At 44.7% G+C, this 25,252-nt stretch overlaps 1 protein-coding gene across 3 annotated transcripts in view; it reads right to left on the reverse strand.

The window, feature by feature from the left end:
* DNASE2B (deoxyribonuclease 2 beta) overlaps positions 1-25,252 on the reverse strand; it is a 78,495-nt gene that overhangs the window by 14,773 nt on the left and 38,470 nt on the right. For 2 of the 3 annotated variants that reach the window (XM_063938965.1, XM_063938964.1), the window contains exons 4-5: positions 15,958-16,119; positions 11,087-11,284 (exon numbers count right to left, since the gene is read on the reverse strand). In XM_063938965.1, coding sequence (XP_063795035.1) covers positions 11,087-11,284; positions 15,958-16,119 — 360 coding nt within the window. The remainder of the gene's footprint in view (positions 1-11,086; positions 11,285-15,957; positions 16,120-25,252) is intronic. The other variant, XM_063938966.1, reaches the window with a different exon arrangement.

Consider the following 25,252-nt stretch of genomic DNA (forward strand, 5'->3'; position numbering starts at 1 on the left):
CATTGAACCTGGGGATTATGTAATGATACGAAATTTTCTACGCTCAGGTTGTCTTATTGATAGATGGGAAGGACCATACCAGGTCTTATTGACTAGCACCACAGCATTGAAGGTTGCTGAGAGAGAGACTTGGGTCCATTCATCCCACTGCAAAAAGGTTGCTGATCCAGAGAAGTCCCATGATAAGGAACAGGCGGTAGAGGTTGTATCACTGGAGTGTCTGTTCCAGGAGGACTGAGGCGGCACCTGAGCCTTGAAGACCGAAAGCAGTTGTTGACTCCCTTCTCCCTTTTATTGTTTTTCTCCACTCCCCATCCCCTCTCCCTTAAAATTTCTTTTTCCCCCTTCTCATTCTTCTCTATTTCCTCCTCAAAGATGGACTTGCCCCAAGAGACTGTGATCCGGATTTTGATGTTAACCATGATGTTGACCAGAGCAGTCTGTTCCGGCGAGAGTACCATAGAGGTCGAGAGAGGTTCTGGAATGGGTTCCGATTATGATGATGGAGGCGTAGTTTTCCAAGATCAACCAAACCAACAAGCAAAGGCGAGTATCAGAAAACGATCCGATAGAAGAAATTGTGATGGATTGTTAGCTGAAGAAAACTGTATCTGTAGGCTCTGTGACAATTTGATTGAGGATGGGTGCATAAAGAAATGCCAATCCAGTTTTAATATCCATATGGACCGGCATCCATTGAGTGACTATCACTCCTTAGTGGGTAACGTATTAAACCAAACAGATTGTTGGGTATGCTCTCAAGTACCTCAGGGTCATAGCAAATCAGGGCTAGTACCATTTCCTTTAACGTTAGGGGAGGTACTTGAGCTAAGTGGTGGGAGACCGGTGGACCGGAGGTTTAACATCTCCAGCCCTCCTAGTTTGAAGCTCCACCAATACCATGTGGATAGGTCCCTCTTATGTTTTAACATCTCCAATCCCCGTAAGCCGGGAAATTGGGAAGTGTCATGGAGCAACCTTACCATGACCTTTTCACACAGAGCAGATAGAATGCCTACAGATACAGAGCTTGTACGCCACATAGCCAGTAGAGGAAAATCTTTCCGGTATAGATACACCCTAGGAAATAGAATTACTAGAGTTGGAGAAGTATCACCAGGATACTGTGCACATATCGTACAGTCTGATACGTGCATTAAGCAGATGGAAGAATTAGGGTCAGGAGATTTCACCTGGAAGGTTTGTAATATGGTAATGTCCTTCTCCGTCCCATATGTTCTCCCCGATGATGCATATTTCATATGCGGGAGAAAGGCGTACAAGTGGCTTGCCCCAAACTCTGAAGGATTGTGTTATATTGGAAAGGTATTGCCTGAAGTGATGACTGTTACACATGACAAAATGAAGGACATACACCGTGGTGCCCAAGCTCCTTATACTCACACTCATTACGAGCACCGAGTTAAAAGACAACTGTCAGAAAGGTTAGAGCATCCGGCCTCTGATCTTATCCATGAATCCACCGGGATTCAGGTTCTGGTAGCGTTAGATTTCACTCGCACCGCTCGGGGAGTGATGAATTATAGATACATTTCCGCACTCGCCAATTTGTTAGATAATATCACTGAAATGTATGATGACACGTTCAGATACACTGGAAGAGAACTTCAAGCTTATAAAACAGAACTAGTTCAGCATAGGATGGTTCTTAATTATCTTACAGCAGTAACAGGCGGATATTGTGTTACATTGGCAACACAGTACGGCATAAAGTGTTGCACGTATATCACAAATAGCACCGAGGATCCGGTAGAGGTCATAGACCAAAAGATGGACGATATTCTCCAATTAAAATGGGAATTTCGCCGAAAACACAATCTCACCCTTGCTGCTGTAGGTAATGAGCTGACTAGTTGGGTGTCATGGTTGAACCCGCGAAATTGGTTCTCCGGTTTAGGAGACTGGGCTCAAGGAGTCATAATGGATGTTGGAAAGTTTCTCCTATGAATCTTAGGTGTTGTTATATCTATTGGATTGATATTTAGATGCGGGCAGGCTTTAATGAGGTGCAAACAAAGTACAAAAGTGATGAGCTTGAGGAGTGAGGAAACTGTAATTAACCTGGATTTGATTTATGACCCAATGATAGAAACCAGGATGTGATGAAAAATGCGATTATACGGTCCGTTTCTTTCACCTGTTTTCCTGCTTTTCCCCAAGATACAAAGACCCCCTTGGACGAGGAAGTTGACAAGACGCTATACAGACAACAGACAAGCACCAAAGATGAAGTTTTGACCACTTGAGAAATGGACATTTGATGAACTTTGCCATGGATCCCCAGTTTCCCTAGTATTTTTAAACTCACGCTAGCCCAACATTTTTGTAAATCTGATGGCACTGACAAAGCTATTTGCTCATGCCCAAGGAGCAATACAGCGCAAAGAAGACGACTCTCAACAGATACCGAACAAAACTTCAACGACAGATGTACATTTACCTGACATAGAATATCATTGCATTTTCCATAAGTGTTCTTCATCCTCATCTCTACAACCCTCAGGTAATAACACACATAGTATAGGGAATACAGGCACAGATATCAGCAATCACATATTCCCCCATTCTTGTATCATCAACTAAAATGTGCTCCCCATTTTGTTCAAAAGCCGAAAAGAGCTCGGTAAAGTTTGACAGCCCATCCACAGACCTGTACCACGGGATAAGAAGGAATTCAAATGTATACTTCGCAATACCTCGAAGCTTGATTTACCACACGTACGGCACGATGATACATGACCCTCCAAACATGGACTCATACACACATGCTTCTGCTTTCTCACTAGGTCATACCCTCTTCACACCTACTCCTCTCTTCTTCCTTACCCAACCATGGAAATGAATTAACCCCTGACTTATATTTTTCTCCTTTTTTGTTTTGAAGGTGGCAGTTATTATTGACTGCCAAAGGGTGGACTGTCAAAGTCAGAAAAATATCCCTATACACGCTGCCATATTTGCACCTCACGCTGGTCCGCGCTGCGCATGCGTGCGCTTTCCCGTGATAGCGCATACCCGCTGATGCGTGCACCCGCTCGCATCGGTATGCGTATTTACGGTAAAGAGTATGTAGTCGTAGCGTGCGACCCAATCGTTACATATTTTCACAATTAATGTAGTTTGTAGACCATGGTCCCTTTGATAGATTCTGAAAGTTTGGTTAATATGGAATGTCCCTGAACGGAGGAATCCCTCTTTGTATTGTGCTAAGGGTCTAACAGGAATCATACAGCAGTGTTTGGTACCCATCGGAAGAGTATTTAATTAACAATATTCCGGTGTTGGTTTGGAGCGTATTAATCGCTCGTGCAAATAGTTATGGACATAAGAAGTTTATGTCCATTTCTATTATTTACTCATACTCAGGTATGCGGCGGGAAACCTAGTTTCCCACCCACCTGAGCTGTTTGAAATCGTCACAGCCCACCTGTATGAATCACCCTATGACCTTTTGTTATAGTGCGAAGCCGAATTCCTGCGTCCAATGGACAATGAGGTTGTAGGGACCATTAGATTGCATTGTGTGAGTAGCATAAAAGACGGGCCTGTGGCATCCGGCTTTCACTTCTCATCAAACGGTTCTCATTGCTGATAATCGGGAAGCTGGATGTCCAGAGGCGCATGCGATCATACCCTTTGTGCGTAAGTTTTTCTCCGTAATCATATTGTCTTACTGTGAGCCAATCTCTCTCTCTCTCCGTCTCTCTCTCTCTCTCTCTCCCTTCTCTTTCTCTCGTATCTCCCATTGACTAATATTGTATTGTATTAGATCAGCATAGTATTGTATTGTATTTCTTGTATAGTTATTCGGTTAGAAAGTCTCTGTTATATTGTAGTGTATCATTTGTACTGTGATTCTTTTTGCAAGTATAATAGTTATAATACAGATAATAGGCTTTGGACCCTAAACAGGTATCTGTGTATTTTTCTCATAGTGTTAAGTGTTCACTTGAGCGTCGGTGACGCTCAAGCAGCTTTGCAGTTAGTCAGGTTACACAAGGTTGCACTTACACCCTGTATTCACATTAAGGTATTCTGTGTATTTCATTGATAAAAGGTTTAGACATAAAGGTATAGCGTTGTGAGCGTCTGCGCCGCTGGTGATCTCCTCGTGGTCTCGAGCGTCCGCTACGCCATAGCGAATCATTACTCTAGTCATCACCAATAACGTGCTGTCCTGTGATCACTGGGCCGTGAGCGAACGTGACGCTTGAGCGTCTCGCCTACGGCTAAGCGATCGTTACGCAACTAGCGTACCCTTACGGTACTTCTTAAGTAAACAGCGTACTGTGTTCTTAGACTTCATTAAGGGTTGTTTATACGACAAAGGAATATAGTAATTGTCAGATGGTATAAATGGTATAGAAGGTATGGAAGATATAGAAGGTATGGAAGATATAGAAGGTATGGAAGATATAGAAGATATGGAAGGTATAGAAGGCATGGAAGGTATGAATGATATAGAAGGTATAGATGGTATGGAAGGTATAGACGGTATAGAAGAAGGTATAGAAGATATGGAGGGTATAGAAGATATAGCAGGTATAGAACGTATGGAAGATATAGAAGGTATGGAAGGTATAGAAGATATAGAAGGTATGGAAGATATAGAAGGTATGAAAGTTATAGATGGTATGGATGGTATAGAAGGTATGAAAGATATAGAAGGTATGGACGGTATAGAAGAAGATATAGAAGGTATAGAAGAAGATATAGAAGGTATAGAAGAAGATATAGAAGGTATGGATAGGTATAGAAGATATAGAAGGTATGGAAGATATAGAAGGTATAGATGGTATGGAAGGTATGAAAGATATAGAAGGTATGAAAGATATAGAAGGTATGGAAGGTATAGACGGTATAGAAGATATAGAAGGTATGGAAGGTATAGAAGGTATGGAAGGTATAGATGGTATGGAAGATATAGAAGGTATGGAAGATATAGAAGGTATGGAAGATATAGAAGGTATGGAAGTTATAGATGGTATGGATGGTATAGAAGGTATGAAAGATATAGAAGGTATGAAAGATATAGAAGGTATGGACGGTATAGAAGAAGATATAGAAGATATAGCAGGTATAGAAGGTATGGAAGATATAGAAGGTTTAGATGGTATGGAAGATATAGAAGGTATGAAAGATATAGAAGGTATGGAAGGTATAGATGGTATGGAAGGTATAGAAGAAGATATAGAAGGTATAGAAGATATAGAAGGTATGGAAGGTATAGAAGATATAGCAGGTATAGAAGGTATGGAAGATATAGAAGGTATAGATGGTATGGAAGGTATAGAAGATATAGAAGGTATGGAAGATATAGAAGGTATGGAAGTTATAGATGGTATGGATGGTATAGAAGGTATGAAAGATATAGAAGGTATAGACGGTATAGAAGGTATGGAAGGTATAGAAGGTATGGAAGATATAGAAGGTATGGAAGATATAGATGGTATGGAAGGTATAGACTGTATAGAATAAGATATAGAAGGTATGGAAGGTATAGAAGGTATGGAAGGTATAGAAGGTATGGAAGGTATAGAAGATATAGAAGGTATGGAAGGTATAGCAGGTATGGAAGGTATAGATGGTATAAATGGTATGGAAGATATAGAAGGTATGGAAGATATAGAAGGTATAGATGGTATGGAAGGTATAGATGGTATGGAAGGTATAGAAGATATAGAAGGTATGGACGATATAGAAGGTATGGAAGATATAAATGGTATGATAGGTAAAGAAGATATAGAAGGTATGGAAGATATAGATGGTATGGATGGTATAGAATATATAGAAGGTATGGAAGATATAGATGGTATGGAAGGTAAAGAAGATATAGAAGGTATGGAAGGTATAGAAGATATAGCAGGTATAGAAGGTATGGAAGATATAGAAGGTATGGAAGGTATAGAAGGTATGGAAGGTATAGATGGTATGGATGGTATAGAATATATAGAAGGTATGGAAGATATAGATGGTATGGAAGGTAAAGAAGATATAGAAGGTATGGAAGGTATAGCAGGTATAGAAGGTATGGAAGATATAGAAGGTATGGAAGGTATAGATGGTATGGAAGGTATAGAAGATATAGATGGTATGGAAGGTATAGAAGATATAGAAGGTATGGAAGATATAGAAGGTATGGATGGTATAGAAGGTATGAAAGATATAGAAGGTATGGAAGGTATAGACGGTATGGAAGGTATAGAAGATATAGAAGGTATGGAAGATATAGAAGGTATGGAAGATATAGATGGTATGGAAGGTATAGAAGGTATAGACTGTATAGAAGAAGATATAGAAGGTATGGAAGGTATAGAAGATATAGAAGGTATAGAAGGTATGGAAGGTATAGCAGGTATGGAAGGTATAGCAGGTATAAATGGTATGGAAGGTATGGAAGATATAGAAGGTATGGAAGATATAGAAGGTATAGATGGTATGGAAGGTATAGATGGTATGGAAGGTATAGAAGATATAGAAGGTATGGACGATATAGAAGGTATGGAAGATATAAATGGTATGATAGGTAAAGAAGATATAGATGGTATGGATGGTATAGAATATATAGAAGGTATGGAAGATATAGATGGTATGGAAGGTAAAGAAGATATAGAAGGTATGGAAGATATGGATGGTATAGATGGTATGGAAGGTATAGATGGTATGGAAGGTATAGATGGTATGGAAGATATAGAAGGTATGGAAGATATAGAAGGTATGGAAGGTATAGATGGTATAAATGGTATGGAAGATATAGAAGGTATGGGAGATATAGAAGGTATGGATGGTATAGATGGTATGGATGGTATAGATGCTATAGAAGGTATGGAAGATGGAGAAGGTATGGACGATATAGAAGGTATAGATGGTATGGAAGGTAAAGAAGATATAGAAGGTATGGAAGATATAGATGGTATGGATGGTATAGATGGTATGGAAGATATAGAAGGTATGGAAGATATAGAAGGTATGGATGGTATGGAAGATATAGAAGGTATGGATGGTATGGAAGATATAGAAGGTATAGAAGGTATGGAAGGTATAGATGGTATGGAAGGTATAGAAGGTATAGATGGTATGGAAGGTATAGAAGATATGGACGATATAGAAGGTATGGAAGGTATAGAAGATATAGAAGGTATGGAAGATATAGATGGTATGGATGGTATAGAAGATATAGAAGGTATGGAAGATATAGATGGTATGGAAGGTAAAGAAGATATAGAAGGTATAGATGGTATGGAAGGTATAGATGGTATGGAAGATATAGAAGGTATGGAAGATATAGAAGGTATGGAAGGTATAGATGGTATAAATGGTATGGAAGATATAGAAGGTATGGGAGATATGGAAGGTATGGATGGTATAGATGGTATGGATGGTATAGATGCTATAGAAGGTATGGAAGATGGAGAAGGTATGGACGATATAGAAGGTATGGAAGATATGGATGGTATAGATGGTATGGAAGGTAAAGAAGATATAGAAGGTATGGAAGATATAGATGGTATGGATGGTATAGATGGTATGGAAGGTATAGAAGATATAGAAGGTATTGAAGGTATAGATGGTATGGAAAGTATGGAAGATATAGAAGGTATGGAAGATATAGAAGGTATGGATGGTATGGAAGATATAGAAGGTATGGAAGATATAGAAGGTATGGAAGGTATAGATGGTATGGAAGGTATAGATGGTATGGAAGGTATAGAAGATATGGACGATATAGAAGGTATGGACGATATAGAAGGTATGGAAGGTATAGAAGATATAGAAGGTATGGAAGATATGGATGGTATAGAAGATATAGAAGGTATGGAAGATATAGATGGTATGGAAGGTATAGAAGATATAGAAGGTATAGATGGTATGGAAGGTATAGATGGTATGGAAGGTATAGAAGGTATGGAAGGTATAGATGGTATAAATGGTATGGAAGGTATAGAAGGTATGGGAGATATAGAAGGTATGGAAGTTATAGATGGTATGGAAGGTATAGATGGTATAGAAGGTATGGAAGATATAGAAGGTATGGAAGATGGAGAAGGTATGGAAGATATAGAAGGTATGGAAGGTATAGAAGATATAGAAGGTATGGAAGATATAGAAGGTATGGAAGATATAGAAGGTATAGAAGGTACGGGTGTTTACATTATATTACTGCAGACATCACTGTTATAAACATGAGGAGGAAGCTGAACAATAAAGAAATAAGAGATACTTATACTGGCTTATATAAATACAATGTATTACAGACAGCATCACATTGTAGTCAGATACAGCATGAAAGGCAATAACCCTCACCCCTAATGTCACCCTGGTACCAGGAGGAACATGTGGAAAAGCCTATGAAATGACGCATATATCTGCATGGTGAGTCTATAAGCACCATCCCAGCTCCCTAGCAGGACAGAAAAGAATAGAAGCGCTCATGTCACTATAACATTAAAGTACCCTGAATACAACCAAAGAGTCAAAAATTGAGAATGTATATTTATTATTATAGAAAAAATAAAAACACTTTCTTTAAAACAACCTAATAAATATGCATATTATGCTGACCTCATTGTCACTGAAATAGCACGATATAAGGATATAAAATGCTCACACGGATTGTATATATAATATAATCCAATACCTAGCTAGAACCATGAAGTAACATAAGTAGCTACTTGTAATCCAAATGTAACAGATTGTTTTTCAATAAATAAGCAACATAGTAACCGGTCCTGCTGTGAAGTAGTAACTCTTATTGTATTGAACACAATTCCTTCAGTATGTAGTAGTCACTGATTGCAGGTGTAGGCTCTTGATGTTAGGTTCCTGGTGCTCAGAACAAGGGAGATGTTGCGTAGTGAGTCCTGAGCACCAGAACGTGACACTGAAATAAGGTGTGGTGTGGAAATAGCCCCTAGCACCCTACCTCCGTTGTTTTACCCGTGTGGTCAGTTCACGCCTGAGTGATTATGGTTTCTTGGGCCCACGGCAGCCGCGTTTGAAGGGCGGATTATGTCTGCCCAACTCCAATGCCCCCAGGTCTTAGCGTGAGACAAGGCGTGAACCGAGACAGGATAATAACAAGGGGACCTCTAACTAAAACAACAGAAAGCTAGGTGCTACTAACTACCCTAAAACTAAATATATGTGCACGCCGCCAAAGGAAAAGAACAACAAAGGAAATGCTGTCCACACGCCGACACAATACTTTTGCGTACCGGCGGTGACAGCATAAGCAGAACCCTCTGCAAAACACCAGTAACTAAATATAACCAAAGAATACTGCGGCCTAGGCTGACGGACGCGGCAAAGCCGCTACTCACGTAACCGGTACAAATACTGGCAAATGGACAGGAACCCATAATGCAGCCGACACAGACTCTCAGAACTGGAGGACAGGCAGAATCCCAAACGACAGACCGGTGGACACCAAGAAGCCAGACACTCGCCCAGGCACAGACAAAGCCACAGGACTCCTGGACAGAAACGCTTCACGGCAGGACACAGGATCAGACACTGGAATCGACACTCAGGAACCGACACTCAGAGCAGCTAGACAGACACTGCTAGACAGGAGCTCAGGAACTGGCAGAGACTAGCTCAGAACTCAAGAACTCAGGAAATATCACCAGCGTCTGTGAATTGCACTGAGCCAGAATATAACAGAGAGTCTTAATTAATTATGTCGTGCAGCTGCCCTGCTGCACAACTGAGAGGTGCAATCAACAGACAGGTGAGGCTGAACACATGGGAACAAGCTGCAATTACACAGACTCACCACCGGCAGCAAACAAGAATATTCTTAAACCAGAGCAACGGGAAAACCTGGCCTGCAAGACAACTATAAACATAAAATAGGAATGAACCACTACCTGTGGTTCATAACACTTGAAGTATATTTGACCGTTCGTAGTGAACTTTAATCGTTCAAAGAGCCAGTATATACATATATAAATGTTGTTATATTGTTATCTCTCCAATCAGGCTGGTGGAACCCGAGCGTCCTCGGGTATGTCCAGTGTATGCCCAATTTGGTATAAGGCTGTGGGGTAAGGTAACTTACATGTCTGTCTGAGCTACGAGTAGCCTGCTCACAAAGATTTCCTCAATTTACCCGGGCGGGCGCCGCCCGCTGCAAAGTGTCGGGGAGGAAGCAGGTATGCAGACAGCTAGTTCCATTCAGCCGCGGTGGTCCCACTGCACATGGGTCTCCTCCTATAATCCCTGGACGTGCATCGTCCGTTGATGGTGAGGGGGATAAAGCTGCGGTGGATACTTTAGGCTGCTGCAAGGATCCCGTATACCGGCCGTCTGCTGTCTCAGGACGCGTGTCACCCGCTGTTGTGTCTAATAGAGCAGGGTGATTGCAGAAGCGTCCCAGGCTATAAAATCAGTCCAGTGACCAAAAGAGAGGAATCCTGACGCGTTTCGTCACGTGACCCGTGACTTTTTCATCTTTGAACGATTAAAGTTCACTACGAACGGTCAAATATACTTCAAGAGCCTACACCTGCAATCAGTGACTACTACATACTGAAGGAATTGTGTTCAATATTGCAGCCACGCCCCCGTTCCGCCTCTGGCCCGCCCCCCTCTACACGTCACCACACTGCCCGCCTGCCCTGCTGAGCTGACCGGCTGCTCTCTCCCGGAGAGAGCAGCCCATAAGTCGGTAAGTATGCTCCAGCCCCTACAGTGTGTGGCTAGTTACTAGGGGCTGGCTCCTACTTTGGGACCAACCCTGCACCCTTATCACCTCCCACTTCATATGCTCCTCCCCTCTTCCCCCTCCACTTCCCTTTCATCCTTTTTCTCGCCCCCCCTCGCAACCCCCCCCCCTCCCCCTTCCCTCAGATTGATAGTCTCTGTAAGGTAGGTTGTGTGGTAGGTAAGTACAGCTGCTTCGGAGGGGGCAACAATCAGCAATTTAGGGGCGCTAAAATGAAATAATTTCTTGCCCCCCCAACCTAAAAACGTTGTGGTGCCCCTGGTCGGGGAAGGGATATTATGTAGATACTGTACGTCATGTGCCAGTTGCACCACATAACCAAGCGGTTCCTTCTCTTACCGTCTACAAAGTACTTGGATTTTGCAAAGTTCAGAAAGACTTCTCCTTGGGCGGATTCCAGCGGGACCAGTCGTGTAGTTTCGATCCAAGGGAAGCTCTTGCCCTGACATATCCTGAGCAAGCTCCACAGTTCCTTGTGATACAGGTCAGGGACGGAGCAGTTATACGCGTTCGGATTGTAGTACAGCAGTTGGGAGGCTGTTTGATCAAAAATAAATACGATAAATCCACCTTCACCAGACCCTCAATAGTCATTTCTCACATAATCTAACAATCTTACAGCACAGGAGATCATTTCATTCTACGCCCCAGTGACTGGCAGCCATCTTGTATTGCCACTAATAGATCTGGGACTGTCAGTCAAAGTGACAGGGGACACGGAGCCGCAGGGTGACAGAGCAGGCACCAGTCAGCCGTCCTCCCCAGCACGGACTTCTCGCCCCCTTCACCCCTCTCATCCCAATACAGTGAAAAATGACCAGTGCTTTCTTCGGTCATAGGACTCAGGGTCGATACCAATTAGGTCGACACTCATTAGGTCAACACCCATTGGTCGACAGTGGCTAGGTCGACACAGCCATTAAGTCGGCATGAAAAAAGGTCGACATGAGTTTTTTATGGGGGGGTTTGTGTCGTTTTCTCCGTCAAGAGACCGGGAACCCCAATTAGTGCACTGCGTCCCCTTGCATGGCGAGCGAGATGCGGGCAAGGTGCCTCGCTCTGCTACCGCTGCGCTCGGCACAGGTTACCGTTCCCAATCGTAGTCCACGTGGATTATAAAGTATGAAAACGTACAAAAAAATATGTGAAAAACTCAAGTCTTCCCTTTTGCATGTTGACCTTGTTCATGTCGATCTAATGGCCGTGTCAACTTATTTCTAGTGTTGACATATCCACTGTCGACAAATAGGTGTCGACCTAATGGGTGTCAACCTAATTGGTGTGGACCCAGAGTCTGGATACCCTTTCTCCCAGGTAGGTGTAGCACATACATTAATACCTCATTTCGGGCCCATGTATCAGGGCTGTGGGTGACCCGCATGTATGACCGAGGGATATCTCTAATATCTGCCATGTTCCCTCCTTTCCTGACAGCAGCCACAACCCCCATTGGTTTCTATAAGGGATGTGATGCTGCCAGATTTACCAGACTGCCCCCCACAGCTAATGCCATCTGACGATGGCGTTAGCCCATTGCAGCCTATGAGCTACACTTTGTATAATTAGCCTGCAGAGGCTCCCCCCCCCCCCCTGAAACCCTCCCCAGCAATGGCCGCCGTGCACGCCTGGTCAGCGGGATCGCACATGAGTCCCGCTACCACTCCGAACACATCACAGGGACGGGGTTCTTTCAAGCATATTGCTTTGTCGTTTTGGGTGCTAATATCACGCCCTAATCACAGTGCGGAAGCGATTATTGATATACGGGGCCTAATTAATTTCTCAGTCTATTCAAATCTCACAAATGACAAAAGCCAGCCCGAATACACAACATTCACGCATCATTCACACACATGCACCCTGAGCACTAGGGGGGTCATTCCGAGTTGATCGCTCGCTAGCAGTTTTTAGCAGCTGTGCAAACGCATAGTCGCCGCCCACGGGGGAGGGTATTTTCGCTTTGCAGGAGTGCGAACGCCTCTGCAGCAGAGCGCCTGCAAACACATTTTGTGCAGAACAAGACCGGCCCTGTAGTTACATATTCTGTGCGATGATTGCTGCGACGAATGATGCGGTAATGATGTCAGATACCCGCCCAGCAAACGCCTACGTTTTTCCAAACACTCCCAGAAAACGGTCAGTTGCCACCCAGAAACTCCCACTTCCTGTCAATCTCTTGCGATCGGCTGTGCGACTGAAAACGTCGCTAGAACCTGTGCAAAACCACAATGCTCTTTGTACCCATAAGTCACACATGCGCATTGCGTTGCATACGCATGCGCAGTTTTGACATTTTTTTAACTGGTCGCTACTCAGCAAACAACAGCAGCGTGCAATCAACTCGGAATGAGGGCCTATATGCAGCACACGAGTCTCATTACCATGCAGTACATTCCAGCAGACTACAGGGGGCAGTACAATATGCTGTTTGCTATAAAACAACGTGCACAGAATTATTTCACATATGATATAGTAACAGCACTACAGAGAGTTTAATATAAGATTTGGGTTTGGTAATATACTCTCTGTATTGTAGTGTATGAGGTTTGGCTTTGGTAATATACTCTCTGTATTGTAGTGTATGAGGTTTGGCTTTGGTAATATACTCTCTGTATTGTAGTGTATGAGGTTTGGCTTTGGTAATATACTCTCTGTATTGTAGTGTATGAGGTTTGGCTTTGGTAATATACTCTCTGTATTGTAGTGTATGAGGTTGGGCTTTGGTAATATACTCTCTGTATTGTAGTGTATGAGGTTTGGCTTTGGTAATATACTCTCTGTATTGTGGTGTATGAGGTTTGGCTTTGGTAATATACTCTCTGTATTGTAGTGTATGAGGTTTGGCTTTGGTAATATACTATCTGTATTGTAGTGTATGAGGTTGGCTTTGGTAATATACTCTCTGTATTGTAGTGTATGAGGTTTGGCTTTGGTAATATACTATGTATTGTAGTGTATGAGGTTTGGCTTTTGTAATATACTCTCTGTATTGTAGTGTATAAGGTTTGGCTTTGGTAATATACTCTCTGTATTGTAGTGTATGAGGTTTGGCTTTGGTTTTGGTAATATACTCTCTGTATTGTAGTGTATGAGGTTTGGCTTTGGTAATATACTCTCTGTATTGTAGTGTATGAGGTTGGCTTTGGTAATATACTCTCTGTATTGTAGTGTATGAGGTTTGGCTTTGGTAATATACTCTCTGTATTGTAGTGTATGAGGTTTGGCTTTGGTAATATACTCTCGGTATTGTAGTGTATGAGGTTTGGCTTTGGTAATATACTCTCTGGTTTGGTTTTGGTAATATACTCTCTGTATTGTAGTGTATGAGGTTTGGCTTTGGTAATATAGTCTGTATTGTAGTGTATAAGGTTTGGCTTTGGCAATATACTCTCTGTATTGTAGTGTATGAGGTTTGGCTTTGGTAATATACTCTCTGTATTGTAGTGTATGAGGTTTGGCTTTGGTAATATACTCTCTGTATTGTAGTGTATGAGGTTGGCTTTGGTAATATACTCTCTGTATTGTAGTGTATGAGGTTGGCTTTGGTAATATACTCTCTGTATTGTAGTGTATGAGGTTTGGCTTTGGTAATATACTCTCTGTATTGTAGTGTATGAGGTTGGCTTTGGTAATATACTCTCTGTATTGTAGTGTATGAGGTTTGGCTTTGGTAATATACTCTCTGTATTGTAGTGTATGAGGTTGGCTTTGGTAATATACTCTCTGTATTGTAGTGTATAAGGTTTGGTTTTGGTAATATACTCTCTGTATTGTAGTGTATGAGGTTTGGCTTTGGTAATATACTCTGTATTGTAGTGTATGAGGTTTGGCTTTGGTAATATACTCTCTGTATTGTAGTGTATGAGGTTGGCTTTGGTAATATACTCTCTGTATTGTAGTGTTTGAGGTTGGCTTTGGTAATATACTCTCTGTATTGTAGTGTATGAGGTTTGGCTTTGGTAATATACTCTCTGTATTGTAGTGTATGAGGTTGGCTTTGGTAATATACTCTCTGTATTGTAGTGAATGAGGTTTGGCTTTGGTAATATACTCTCTGTATTGTAGTGTATGAGGTTTGGCTCTGGTAATATACTCTCTGTATTGTAGTGTATGAGGTTGGCTTTGGTAATATACTCTCCGTATTGTAGTGTATGAGGTTTGGCTTTGGTGATATACTCTCTGTATTGTAGTGTATGAGGTTTGGCTTTGGTAATATACTCTCTGTATTGTAGTGTATGAGGTTTGGCTTTGGTAATATACTCTCTGTATTGTAGTGTATGAGGTTTGGCTTTGGTAATATACTCTCTGTATTGTAGTGTATGAGGTTTGGCTTTGGTAATATACTCTCTGTATTGTAGTGTATGAGGTTGGCTTTGGTAATATACTCTCTGTATTGTAGTGTATGAGGTTGGCTTTGGTAATATACTCTCTGTATTGTAGTGTATGAGGTTTGGCTTTGGTAATATACTCTCTGTATTGTAGTGTATGAGGTTTGGCTTTGGTAATATACTCTCTGTATTGTAGTGTATGAGGTTTGGCTTTGGTAATATACTCTCTGTATTGTAGTGTATGATTAGCTCCTTTCGCAATGTCACTTTACATAGCTCTCATATAACAAACCATATGGGCTGCACTCAACATGGAACCGTAACCAGGACGCAGGACTCATCTATATTATACACTAAGTACCGACAGTCGGGGATGTCGGCAGTCACATGACCACCCGGGCATCCCAACAATGAGGATCCCGAAACCGGACAGGGGTAAGTATTTTACCCCTCTCCTGCCCCCTACCCTAACCCTTGAGGGTGGCGTCTAGGGCTGATCAGTTGGGGGTGGCGGTTAGGACTAACCCTCAGGGGCTGGTGGCTAAGGCTAACTACCCCCGTAGTTCCTATACATATTTCCCCTAGGCCCTAACCCCGATACTCACCAACGGTATTCCGGTGGTCAGCATTCTGGCGCCGGTCTCTCAAGTGTTGTCAGGATTCACACACACAAACACACACACACAAACACACACACCCCTCTAAATTTCAGACATCAAAAGCTGATTACCCCTTTAAAAATGTTTCCTCCACCCGAGATATATTCATACATATTTTAGTGCCTGACACATTACTGTAGCTCTTAAGCAAAGCAACGTGACGTGGGATTGATGATAAACCCAGCCGCATCTTACAGCAGTCCTCTCTAATACGTATACGCACCTATTTCCTTAAACTGATCATATCTGTAAGTGACGCAGATGGCGGACTGGCCGTATTGCTGACCGGTGTGAGGATAGCCAAATCCGTCCTCCGGGAATGGGGGGAAGTGGGGTACACTGTGAATCAGCCAGAATCCTTGAAACCTATCAAAAAACAGTGTTCCTGGAAAGAAGGTAACAGAAAATTATACGGAGGTGTATATATATATATATATATATACAGTATTCATTAAAATAAGATTTTAAACCTACCGGTAAATCTATTTCTCCTAGTCCGTAGAGGATGCTGGGGACTCCGTAAGGACCATAGGGTATAGACGGGCTCCGCAGGAGATAGGGCACCTAAAAAGAACTTTGACTATGGGTGTGCACTGGCTCCTCCCTCTATGCCCCTCCTCCAGACCTCAGTTAGAGAACTGTGCCCAGAGGAGATGGACAATACAAGGCAGGATTTAGCAATCCAAGGGCAAGATTCATACCAGCCCACACCAATCATACCATGTAACCTGGACATACATAACCAGTTAACAGTATGAACAAACGACAGTAACGGTCCAAGACCGATGTCAACTGTAACATAACCCTTATGTAAGCAACAACTATATACAAGTCTTGCAGAGTTTCCGCACTGGGACGGGCGCCCAGCATCCTCTACGGACTAGGAGAAATAGATTTACCGGTAGGTTTAAAATCTTATTTTCTCTTACGTCCTAGAGGATGCTGGGGACTCCGTAAGGACCATGGGGTTTATACCAAAGCATCCAATCGGGCGGGAGAGTGCGTATGACTCTGCAACACCGACTGAGCAAACGCTAGGTCCTCATCAGCCAGGGTATCAAACTTGTAGAATTAGCAAAAGTGTTTGACCCCGACCAAGTCGCCGTTGTAATGCCGAGACGCCTCGGGCAGCCGCCCAAGAAGAGCCCACCTTCCTAGTGGAATGGGCCTTAACCGAATTTGGTACCGGCAATCCAGCCGTAGAGTGAGCCTGCTGAATCGTATTACAGATCCAGCGAGCAATAGTCTGCTTCGAAGCAGGAGCGCCAATCTTATTGGCCGCATACAGGACAAACAGAGCCTCTGTTTTCCTAATTCTAGCTCTCCTGGCTACATAAATTTTGAAGGCCCTGACTACGTCCAGGGATCTGGAATCCTCCAGGTCACTTGTAGCCACAGGCACCACAATAGGTTGATTCATATGGAACGAAGAAACCACTTTAGGCAAAAATTGCGGACGTGTCCTCAATTCAGCTCGATCCACATGAAAAATCAAGTAGGGGCTATTGTGTGACAAAGCCGCCAATTCTGACACTCGCCTTGCTGATGCTAAGGCCAACAACATGACCACCTTCCAGGTAAGAAATTTCTACTCAACCTTGTTAAGCGGTTCAAACCAGTGTGATTTTAGGAACTGCAACACCACGTTCAGGTCCCATGGTGCCACTGGAGGCACAAAAGGGGGCTGGATGTGTAGCACTCCCTTTACAAACGTCTGGACTTCTGGAAGAGAAGCCAATTCCTTCTGAAAGAAAATCGAGAGGGCCGAAATCTGTACCTTAACAGAGCCTAATTTCAGGCCCATATCCACTCCTGTCTGTAGGAAGTGGAGAAAACGACCCAGATGAAAATCTTCCATAGGTGCATTCTTGGTCTCACACCAAGACACATACTTTCACCAGATACGGTGATAATGCTTAACCGTCACCTCCTTCCTAGCCTTTATTAAAGTAGGGATGACCTCATCCGGAATCCCCTTTTCCGCTAGGATTCGGCGTTCAACCACCATGCCGTCAAACGTAACTGCGGTAAGTCTTGAAATACACAGGGCCCCTGCTGCAACAGGTCTTCCCTCAGAGGAAGAGGCCAGGGATCTCCTGTGAGCATCTCTTGTAGATCCGAGTACCAGGCCCTTCGAGGCCAGTCTGGGACAACGAGTATCGTTCGTACTCTTCTTCGTCTTATGATCCTCAACACTTTTGTGATGAGAGGAAGAGGAGGAAACACGTAGACCGATTTGAACACCCACGGTGTTACCAGAGCGTCTACTGCTATTGCCTGAGGGTCCCGAGATCTGGCGCAGTACCTCCAAAGTTTTTTGTTGAGGCGTGACGCCATCATGTCTATTTGAGGAGTTCCCTAAAGACGTGTTACGTCTGCAAAGACTTCTTGATGAAGTCCCCACTCTCCTGGATGGAGATCGTGTCTGCTGAGGAAGTCTGCTTCCCAGTTGTCCACTCCCGGAATGAAGACAGCTGACAGAGCGCTTACATGATTTTCCGCCCCGCGAAGGATCCTTGTGGCTTCCGCCATCGCGACTCTGCTTTTTGTCCCGCCTTGGCGGTTCACATGAGCCACTGCTGTGACATTGTCTGATTGAATCAGAACCGGTAGGTTTCGAAGAAAACTCTCCGCTTGTCGAAGGCCGTTGTAAATGGCCCTGAGTTCCAACACATTGATGTGTAGACAGGACTCCTGGTCTGACCAAAGACCCTGAAAAATTTTTCCCTGTGTGACCGCTCCCCATCCTCGGGGGCTCGCGTCCGTGGTAACCAGGATCCAATCCTGAATTCCGAACCTGCGACCCTTCAGGAGGTGAGCACTTTGCAACCACCACAGGAGGGACACTCTGGTCCCTGGGGACAGAGTTATTTTCCGATGTAAGTGCCGATGGGACCCGGACCACTTGTCCAGAAGGTCCCATTGAAAAGTCCTTGCATGGAACCTTCCGAAGGGAATGGCCTCGTAGGCCGACACCATTTTCCCCAGAACTCGAATGCATTGGTGAACTGACACCGTTTTCGGTTTTAGCAGGTCTCTGACCATGTTCTGTATGTCTTGGGCTTTCTCTATTGGGAGGAAGACCTTCATTTGTTCCGTATCCAGTAGTCGAGTTGTCGGAATCAACTGTGACTTCGGTAGATTTAGAATCCAACCGTGTTGCAGGAGCACTCTCAGCAAGAGCGCCACACTGCTCAGCAATTTCTCCCTTGATCTCGCTTTTATCAGGAGATCGTCCAAGTATGGGATAATTGTGACTCCATGCTTGCGCAGGACCACCATCATTTCCGCCATTATCTTGGTGAAAATCCTCGGGGCCGTGGAGAGTCCAAACGGCAACGTCTGAAATTGGTAATGACAATCCTGTACAGCGAATCTCAGGTATTCCTGATGGGGGGCATATATGGGGACATGAAGGTACGCATCCTTTATGTCCAGAGACACCATAAACTCCCCCTCCTCCATGTTGGCTATTATCGCTCTGAGAGATTCCATTTTGAATTTGAATCTTTTTATGTACAGGTTTAGGGATTTCAGATTCAAAATAGGTCTGACCGAACCATCCGGTTTCGGGACCACAAATAGGGTTGAGTAGTAACCTCTTCCCTGCTGGTGCAGGGGAACCTTGATTATCACTTGCTGTATACACAGCGTTTGAATTGCAGCTAAGACTACATCCCTTTCCGATGTGGAAGCTGGTAGGGCCGATTTGAAAAATCGGCGCAGGGGCACCTCCTCGAATTCCAATTTGTAACCCTGGGAAACTATTTCCAACACCCAGGGATTCAGGTCCGAACTGACCCAGGCCTGACTGAAAAGTCGAAGACGTGCCCCCACCGGTGCGGACTCCCTCAAGGGAGCCCCAGCGTCATGCTGTGGGTTTTGGAGCAGCCGGGGAGGACTTTTGTTCCTGGGCACCTGCCGAAGCAGGTGCTCTCTTGCCTCTGCCCTTACCTCTGGCGAGGAAAGAGGATCCCTGACCTCTTTTGGACTTGTGCGACCGAAAGGACTGCATCTGATAGGGTGTTACTTTCTTTTGCTGTTGGGGAATATATGGTAAAAAAATTTGATTTACCTACTGTAGCTGTGGAAACCAGGTCCGTCAGCCCATCCCCAAACAATACCTCACCCTTATAGGGTAGTACTTCCATATGTTTTTTGGAATCCGCATCACCCGTCCATTGGCGAGTCCATAAGGATCTTCTCGCCGAGATAGACATGGCATTGGCCCTAGAAGCTAGCAGTCCAATGTCCCTTTGAGCATCCCTCATAAATAAGACTGCGTCTTTAATATGGGCTAGAGTTAGGATATAGTATCCTTATCCATATTATCAAATTGATCTGTCAGCTCATCTGTCCAAGCTGCAATTGCGCTACACACCCATGCCGACGCAATTGTCGGTCTTAGCACAGCACCCGTATGAGAATAAATACACTTTAAGGTAGTTTCTTGCCTGCGATCTGCAGGGTCCTTAAGGGCCGCTGTGTCAGGAGACGGTAGCGCCACTTTCTTGGACAAGCGCGTCAGGGCCTTGTCCACAGTGGGGGGTGATTCCCAAATCTCCCTGTCCTGCTTAGGGACAGGGTATGCCATATAAATTCTTTTGGGGATCTGCGGTCTCTTATCCGGAGTCTCCCAAGCTTTTCCAAAGAATTCATTTAATTCATGAGATGTGGGAAAGTTAATAATCTGTTTCTTTTCCTTAAACATGTGTACCCTTGTGTCGGGGACCGAGGGTTCATCCACAATATGCAACACATCCCTTATTGCCACAATCATACACTGAATGGTTTTAGTCACCCTAGGGTGCAATTTTACTTCGTCATAGTCGACACTGGAATCAGAATCTGTGTCGGTAGTAGTGTCTTGTGTTAAGGGACGCTTTTGAGACCCCGACGGGCCCTGTGAGTCGGTCCAATCCGAGGATTGACCCCCTGATGTCCCCCCTAAATCAGCCTTATCAAGCCTTTTATGTAAAGATGCCACACTTGCATTCAACATATGCCACATGTCCATCCAATCTGGAGTCGGCACAACCGACGGGGACACATCACTCATTTGCTCCACCTCCTCCTTGGAGAAGCCTTCCGCCTCAGACATGTCAACACACACGTACCGACACCCCACACACACAGGGATTAACCTATAAGGGGACAAAACCCCAACCAGGTCCTAAGGAGAGACAGAGAGAGAGTATGCCAGCACACACCAGCGCTTAAAAACACTGGAAAAATATGACCAGATAGCGCTTTTTTATATATAATATGCCAATTCCCACTCACTGCGTCGCTAATGTGCCCCCCTCCTCTTTTTTCCAGCCTGTGAAGTTCAGCAGGGGAGAGACCAGGGAGCCAGCGGTTTCCTCATGCAGCTTCTGTGGAGAAAATGGCGCTGGTTAGTGCTGAGGATCAAGCCCCGCCCACCCGACGGCGGGCTTCGGTCCCAGTGATTTTTCAATAAAATGGCGGGGGATCATAGATTTACTGCCTCCGCAGTCTAATCAAACTGTTTTGTGCCAAAATGTGAGGTTTATTGCTGCCCAGGGCGCCGCCCCCGCCCCCCCCCCCCTGCGCCGTGCACCCTTCAGTGCTGCTCTGTGTGTGTGTGACTGGGAGCAATGGCGCGCAGATGAGGATCTGATGTCTTCTGCCGCCTAAGATGTCTTCTGCCTTCTCTATCCGGCTTCTATCTACGGCATCTGTGAGGAGGACGGCGGCGCGGCTGCGGGACGAACCCCAGGTGAGACCTGTGTTCCGACTCCCTCTGGAGCTAATGGTGTCCAGTAGCCTTAGAAGCAGTGCCCAACTTGACAAGCCAGCTCTGCTTCTCTCTCCTCAGTCCCACGATGCAGGGAGCCTGTTGCCAACAGGACTCCCTGAAAATAAAAAACCTAACAAAATTCTTCTTCCACAGAAAACTCTGGAGAGCTCTCTGCAGTGCACCCATTCTCCTCTGGGCACAAGATCTAACTGAGGTCTGGAGGAGGGGCATAGATGGAGGAGCCAGTGCACACCCATAGTCAAAGTTCTTTTTATGTGCCCTATCTCCTGCGGAGCCCGTCTATACCCCATGGTCCTTACGGAGTCCCCAGCATCCTCTAGGACGTAAGAGAAATATAAGTTTTCCGTGTGTCTCATAACCCGCTAGCTGTATTATTTACTCATGCGAGTCGGGGCAGTGTATGCAGATCTGATGTTTGCTGTATCTGATGGGTCGCGTTTAGGACACGGATGTGATTGAATTATACCACTTTTACACTCGCACTCCCGGGTCACTCCCGGGATGCTTCCCGGGATGCATCCCGGGATGCATTCCCGGGACTGACCCCTTTCACACTGCATTAAGACCTGGGATCGACCCGGGACAGCCCCATTTACACTGATCCCGGGATATCCCTGCAAATGCATTAGTATGTCATTAGAAATGGCCTTGGGCTCAGAAAAGATGACATCAGCTTTTCTGAGCCCAAGAAAGCTCCAATCCGAGTCCTTTTAACAGTCCCGGGATAGTGAATCCCGGGACGGACCCTTTCACACTACCCAGCTTCCCGGGACGGTCCCGGGACCAACCCTGCTTTTGACCTGGGATGAAATCCCGGGATGCTCGTCCCGGGAAATTGTCCCTGTACCCATTTACACTGAGAAGAATCCCGGGATGATGCGCGTTCACGTGCAATATCCCGGGATTTTTCTGCGAGTGTAAAAGGGGTATTAGTGATGTATCATTAATAAATTACTGCCAAGTATTACTGACTCTTCAATTAGGAGAACCTGCGCCAGAAAGGACCTTGCTTACACACTAGTGCCCTTGTATGGAACCGCCACCCAACTGCTACCACCAGCAGTGCAAACGCCAACATCTTGCTGCGCAGGCGTAACTATGCGCCTCCACTACTCCGTCACAAGCTGATTCTCCACTGTTCAGCGGCCATTTTTTTTTTTTTTTGAGAAAAAGTTTTTATTGAATTTTATATTTTTAACAAGATATTCGTAAAGTAGGTATTACAGGTGTCACACAATGGCATATAATGCAGTCAATAAGTAACTATCAGTGACAGATTATCAACTCAGGTACAACAGTGAGTGAGTGGAAGATCAAACCGACGTGTATATCTATGTATGGAAAGCCATCAATAGCTAGCGTTATACGTCTGGTATGTACCATAGCTAAGGGTGAAGGAATATCTCTTAGTGGAACAATATAGCTTATAAAAGAGAAGCAGAAAGTGAACTTAGCAATAGAGGTAGAAGAGAAAAAAAGGAAAGCAAAAAAAAGAAGAGAAAAAGGGGGGGTAAGAACTGGGGAGGGAGGTAAGGGAGGGATGGTTGGACGGTCCCAGCTGCCTAGGCAGTGCGTCAGCTTATCCTAAGTTGGATAGGGTATCGTGATGGTTTTCATCATCTTATATGGTAGTTAGCGGAGGTTCAGCACCGAAGTGTGACGTCCAGGGTGACCACGCAGTGGTAAAGTTATCTGGGGTATCCCGGAGAACCGCGGTTATACGTTCCAATCTATAAGTTTGCCATATAGCATTAGTGGTAGCAGGGATTGTGGGGGGTGACAGGGATTTCCAGTTAGCCCAATTTGGCATTTGGCCGTATTTAGGATATGTTTAATTAGCTTCTGTTGGTGGCGAGCGGTGTGAGGTACTGGGCGAGAGAGCAGGGAATAGAAAGGTGACATCGGGATCGTCAGTCCAAGGACCCTAAAAATAAGTCTATGGACCCTAGTCCAATATCCCTTAATTTGCGGGCAGTTCCACCAAATGTGCAGCAGGGTACCGCGTTGACCACACTGACGCCAACAGCTATCCGAGCAGGAGGGATAAATTGAATGGAGACGCGATGGCACCAGGTACCAACGGTAATATAATTTGTAGGCATTTTCTTTAATTCGGACCGAAATGGAGCTCCTGGAGATTTCTTGCCTAATCTCAGACCACTCGTCTGGCGTCAGGGTTTCACCCACCTCTCGTTCCCACGCCACTTCATGGGGTTCTTTCAGGGGCGAGTTGTGGGCCAACAAGATTTGGTATATAGTTGAGAGCAAGCCTTTAGTTGATCGGCAAATGCAGCAGAGGGATTCAAAGGTCGATTTACCTCCCTTGGGCGGTGATCCGGGGGTAGAGGCAAAAAAGTGGCGTATCTGTAGGAATTGATAAAAGGTTGAGCGTGGGAGGGAGAAACGGGATTGCAAGTCGGCAAATGTGGGGAACGTATGTAGCGGGGCAATGTCCAGAAGGAAGAGTGTGTTATGGTTGGTCCATGAACCAAAAGCCAGATGGTTCTCTCCTGGCGGGAAAGCTGGGTTGTTCCATAGAGGGGTGAGTAGAGGATGGAAGGAACGTAGCCGGTAAAGTCGTGAACAAAGGTCCCATATGGAAAGGGTAAATCTCACTGTGGGCAACAGCGAGGAAGCGGGGGGACGACTGTTCGGTCGACACCAGAGCAGGCTATAGGGGGAATATTTGTGGAGTGTGGTAGCCTCCAAATGTGTCCATATTCTGTGTCCAGGTTTGTCGTGCCAAAGAACACACGTGGTTAGGTGAGCTGCTCTATAGTATTTAAGGAGGTCAGGAACCCCTAGACCCCCCTCTAGGCGATGTTTTTGGAGGATTCTCATCTTTACTCTGGGCTTGCGCCCTGCCCAGATAAATCTGGTAAGGTCTGCTTGGAGATTTTTAAGGATTGAGGTGGGAACGTGGATGGGAAGAGTTTGCCACAGATACAACAGACGGGGCAGTAAAGTCATCTTAACGGCTGTCATCCGTCCAAACCAGGACAGAATATATTTATTCCACTTGGTCATATCGTGTTTAATAGAGGTTAATAATCTGGGGAAGTTGGCAGCATAGAGACCAGAATAGGACTTAGTTAGATAGATGCCAAGGTATTTGAGTTTATCAGCTCGCCAGGCACATGGGAAGGAGGTCTGTAGGAGCCGAAGGTCTGGGTCCGCGACGTGCAGGGCTAGGATTTCGGTTTTGTCTGAATTAATGTTGTAATTTGAAAGCCGGCTGTACGTAGCTATTTCCTCCATCAAATGTGGGAGGGAGGTCGAAGGGTCAGTCAGGGTGAGAATGACGTCATCGGCGTATAGTGCAATTTTGTGATCGTGGGTGCCCGACATGATACCAGATATGTTACGGTTCAACCTAATTCTAGCTGCCATTGGTTCCATAATGAGGACGAAGAGCAGGGGGGAAAGGGGACAGCCCTGTCGGGTGCCGTTACGTATGGGTAGGGGGTCGGAGGAGAGGCCATTGATTAAGATGGAGGCTGAGGGGTTCTGATACAGCGCTGTAACGCCTTTATAAAAGGCACCATGCAGGCCCATATTTAGAAGTGTCTGTTGCAGGAATGGCCAGGCCACCCTATCGAAGGCCTTTTCTGCGTCGAGGGCCACGATTAACGTTGAGAGAGACTTGTCTTGAGCCAACTGGATAAGGTCGATGAGACGCCTAGTATTATCTGCGGCCTGTCTGGATGGGATAAAGCCGACCTGGTCGGGGTGAATG

This window comes from Pseudophryne corroboree, chromosome 9 (genome assembly GCF_028390025.1).
Source record: "Pseudophryne corroboree isolate aPseCor3 chromosome 9, aPseCor3.hap2, whole genome shotgun sequence".
In the NCBI taxonomy this organism is placed as follows: Eukaryota; Metazoa; Chordata; class Amphibia; order Anura; family Myobatrachidae; genus Pseudophryne; species Pseudophryne corroboree.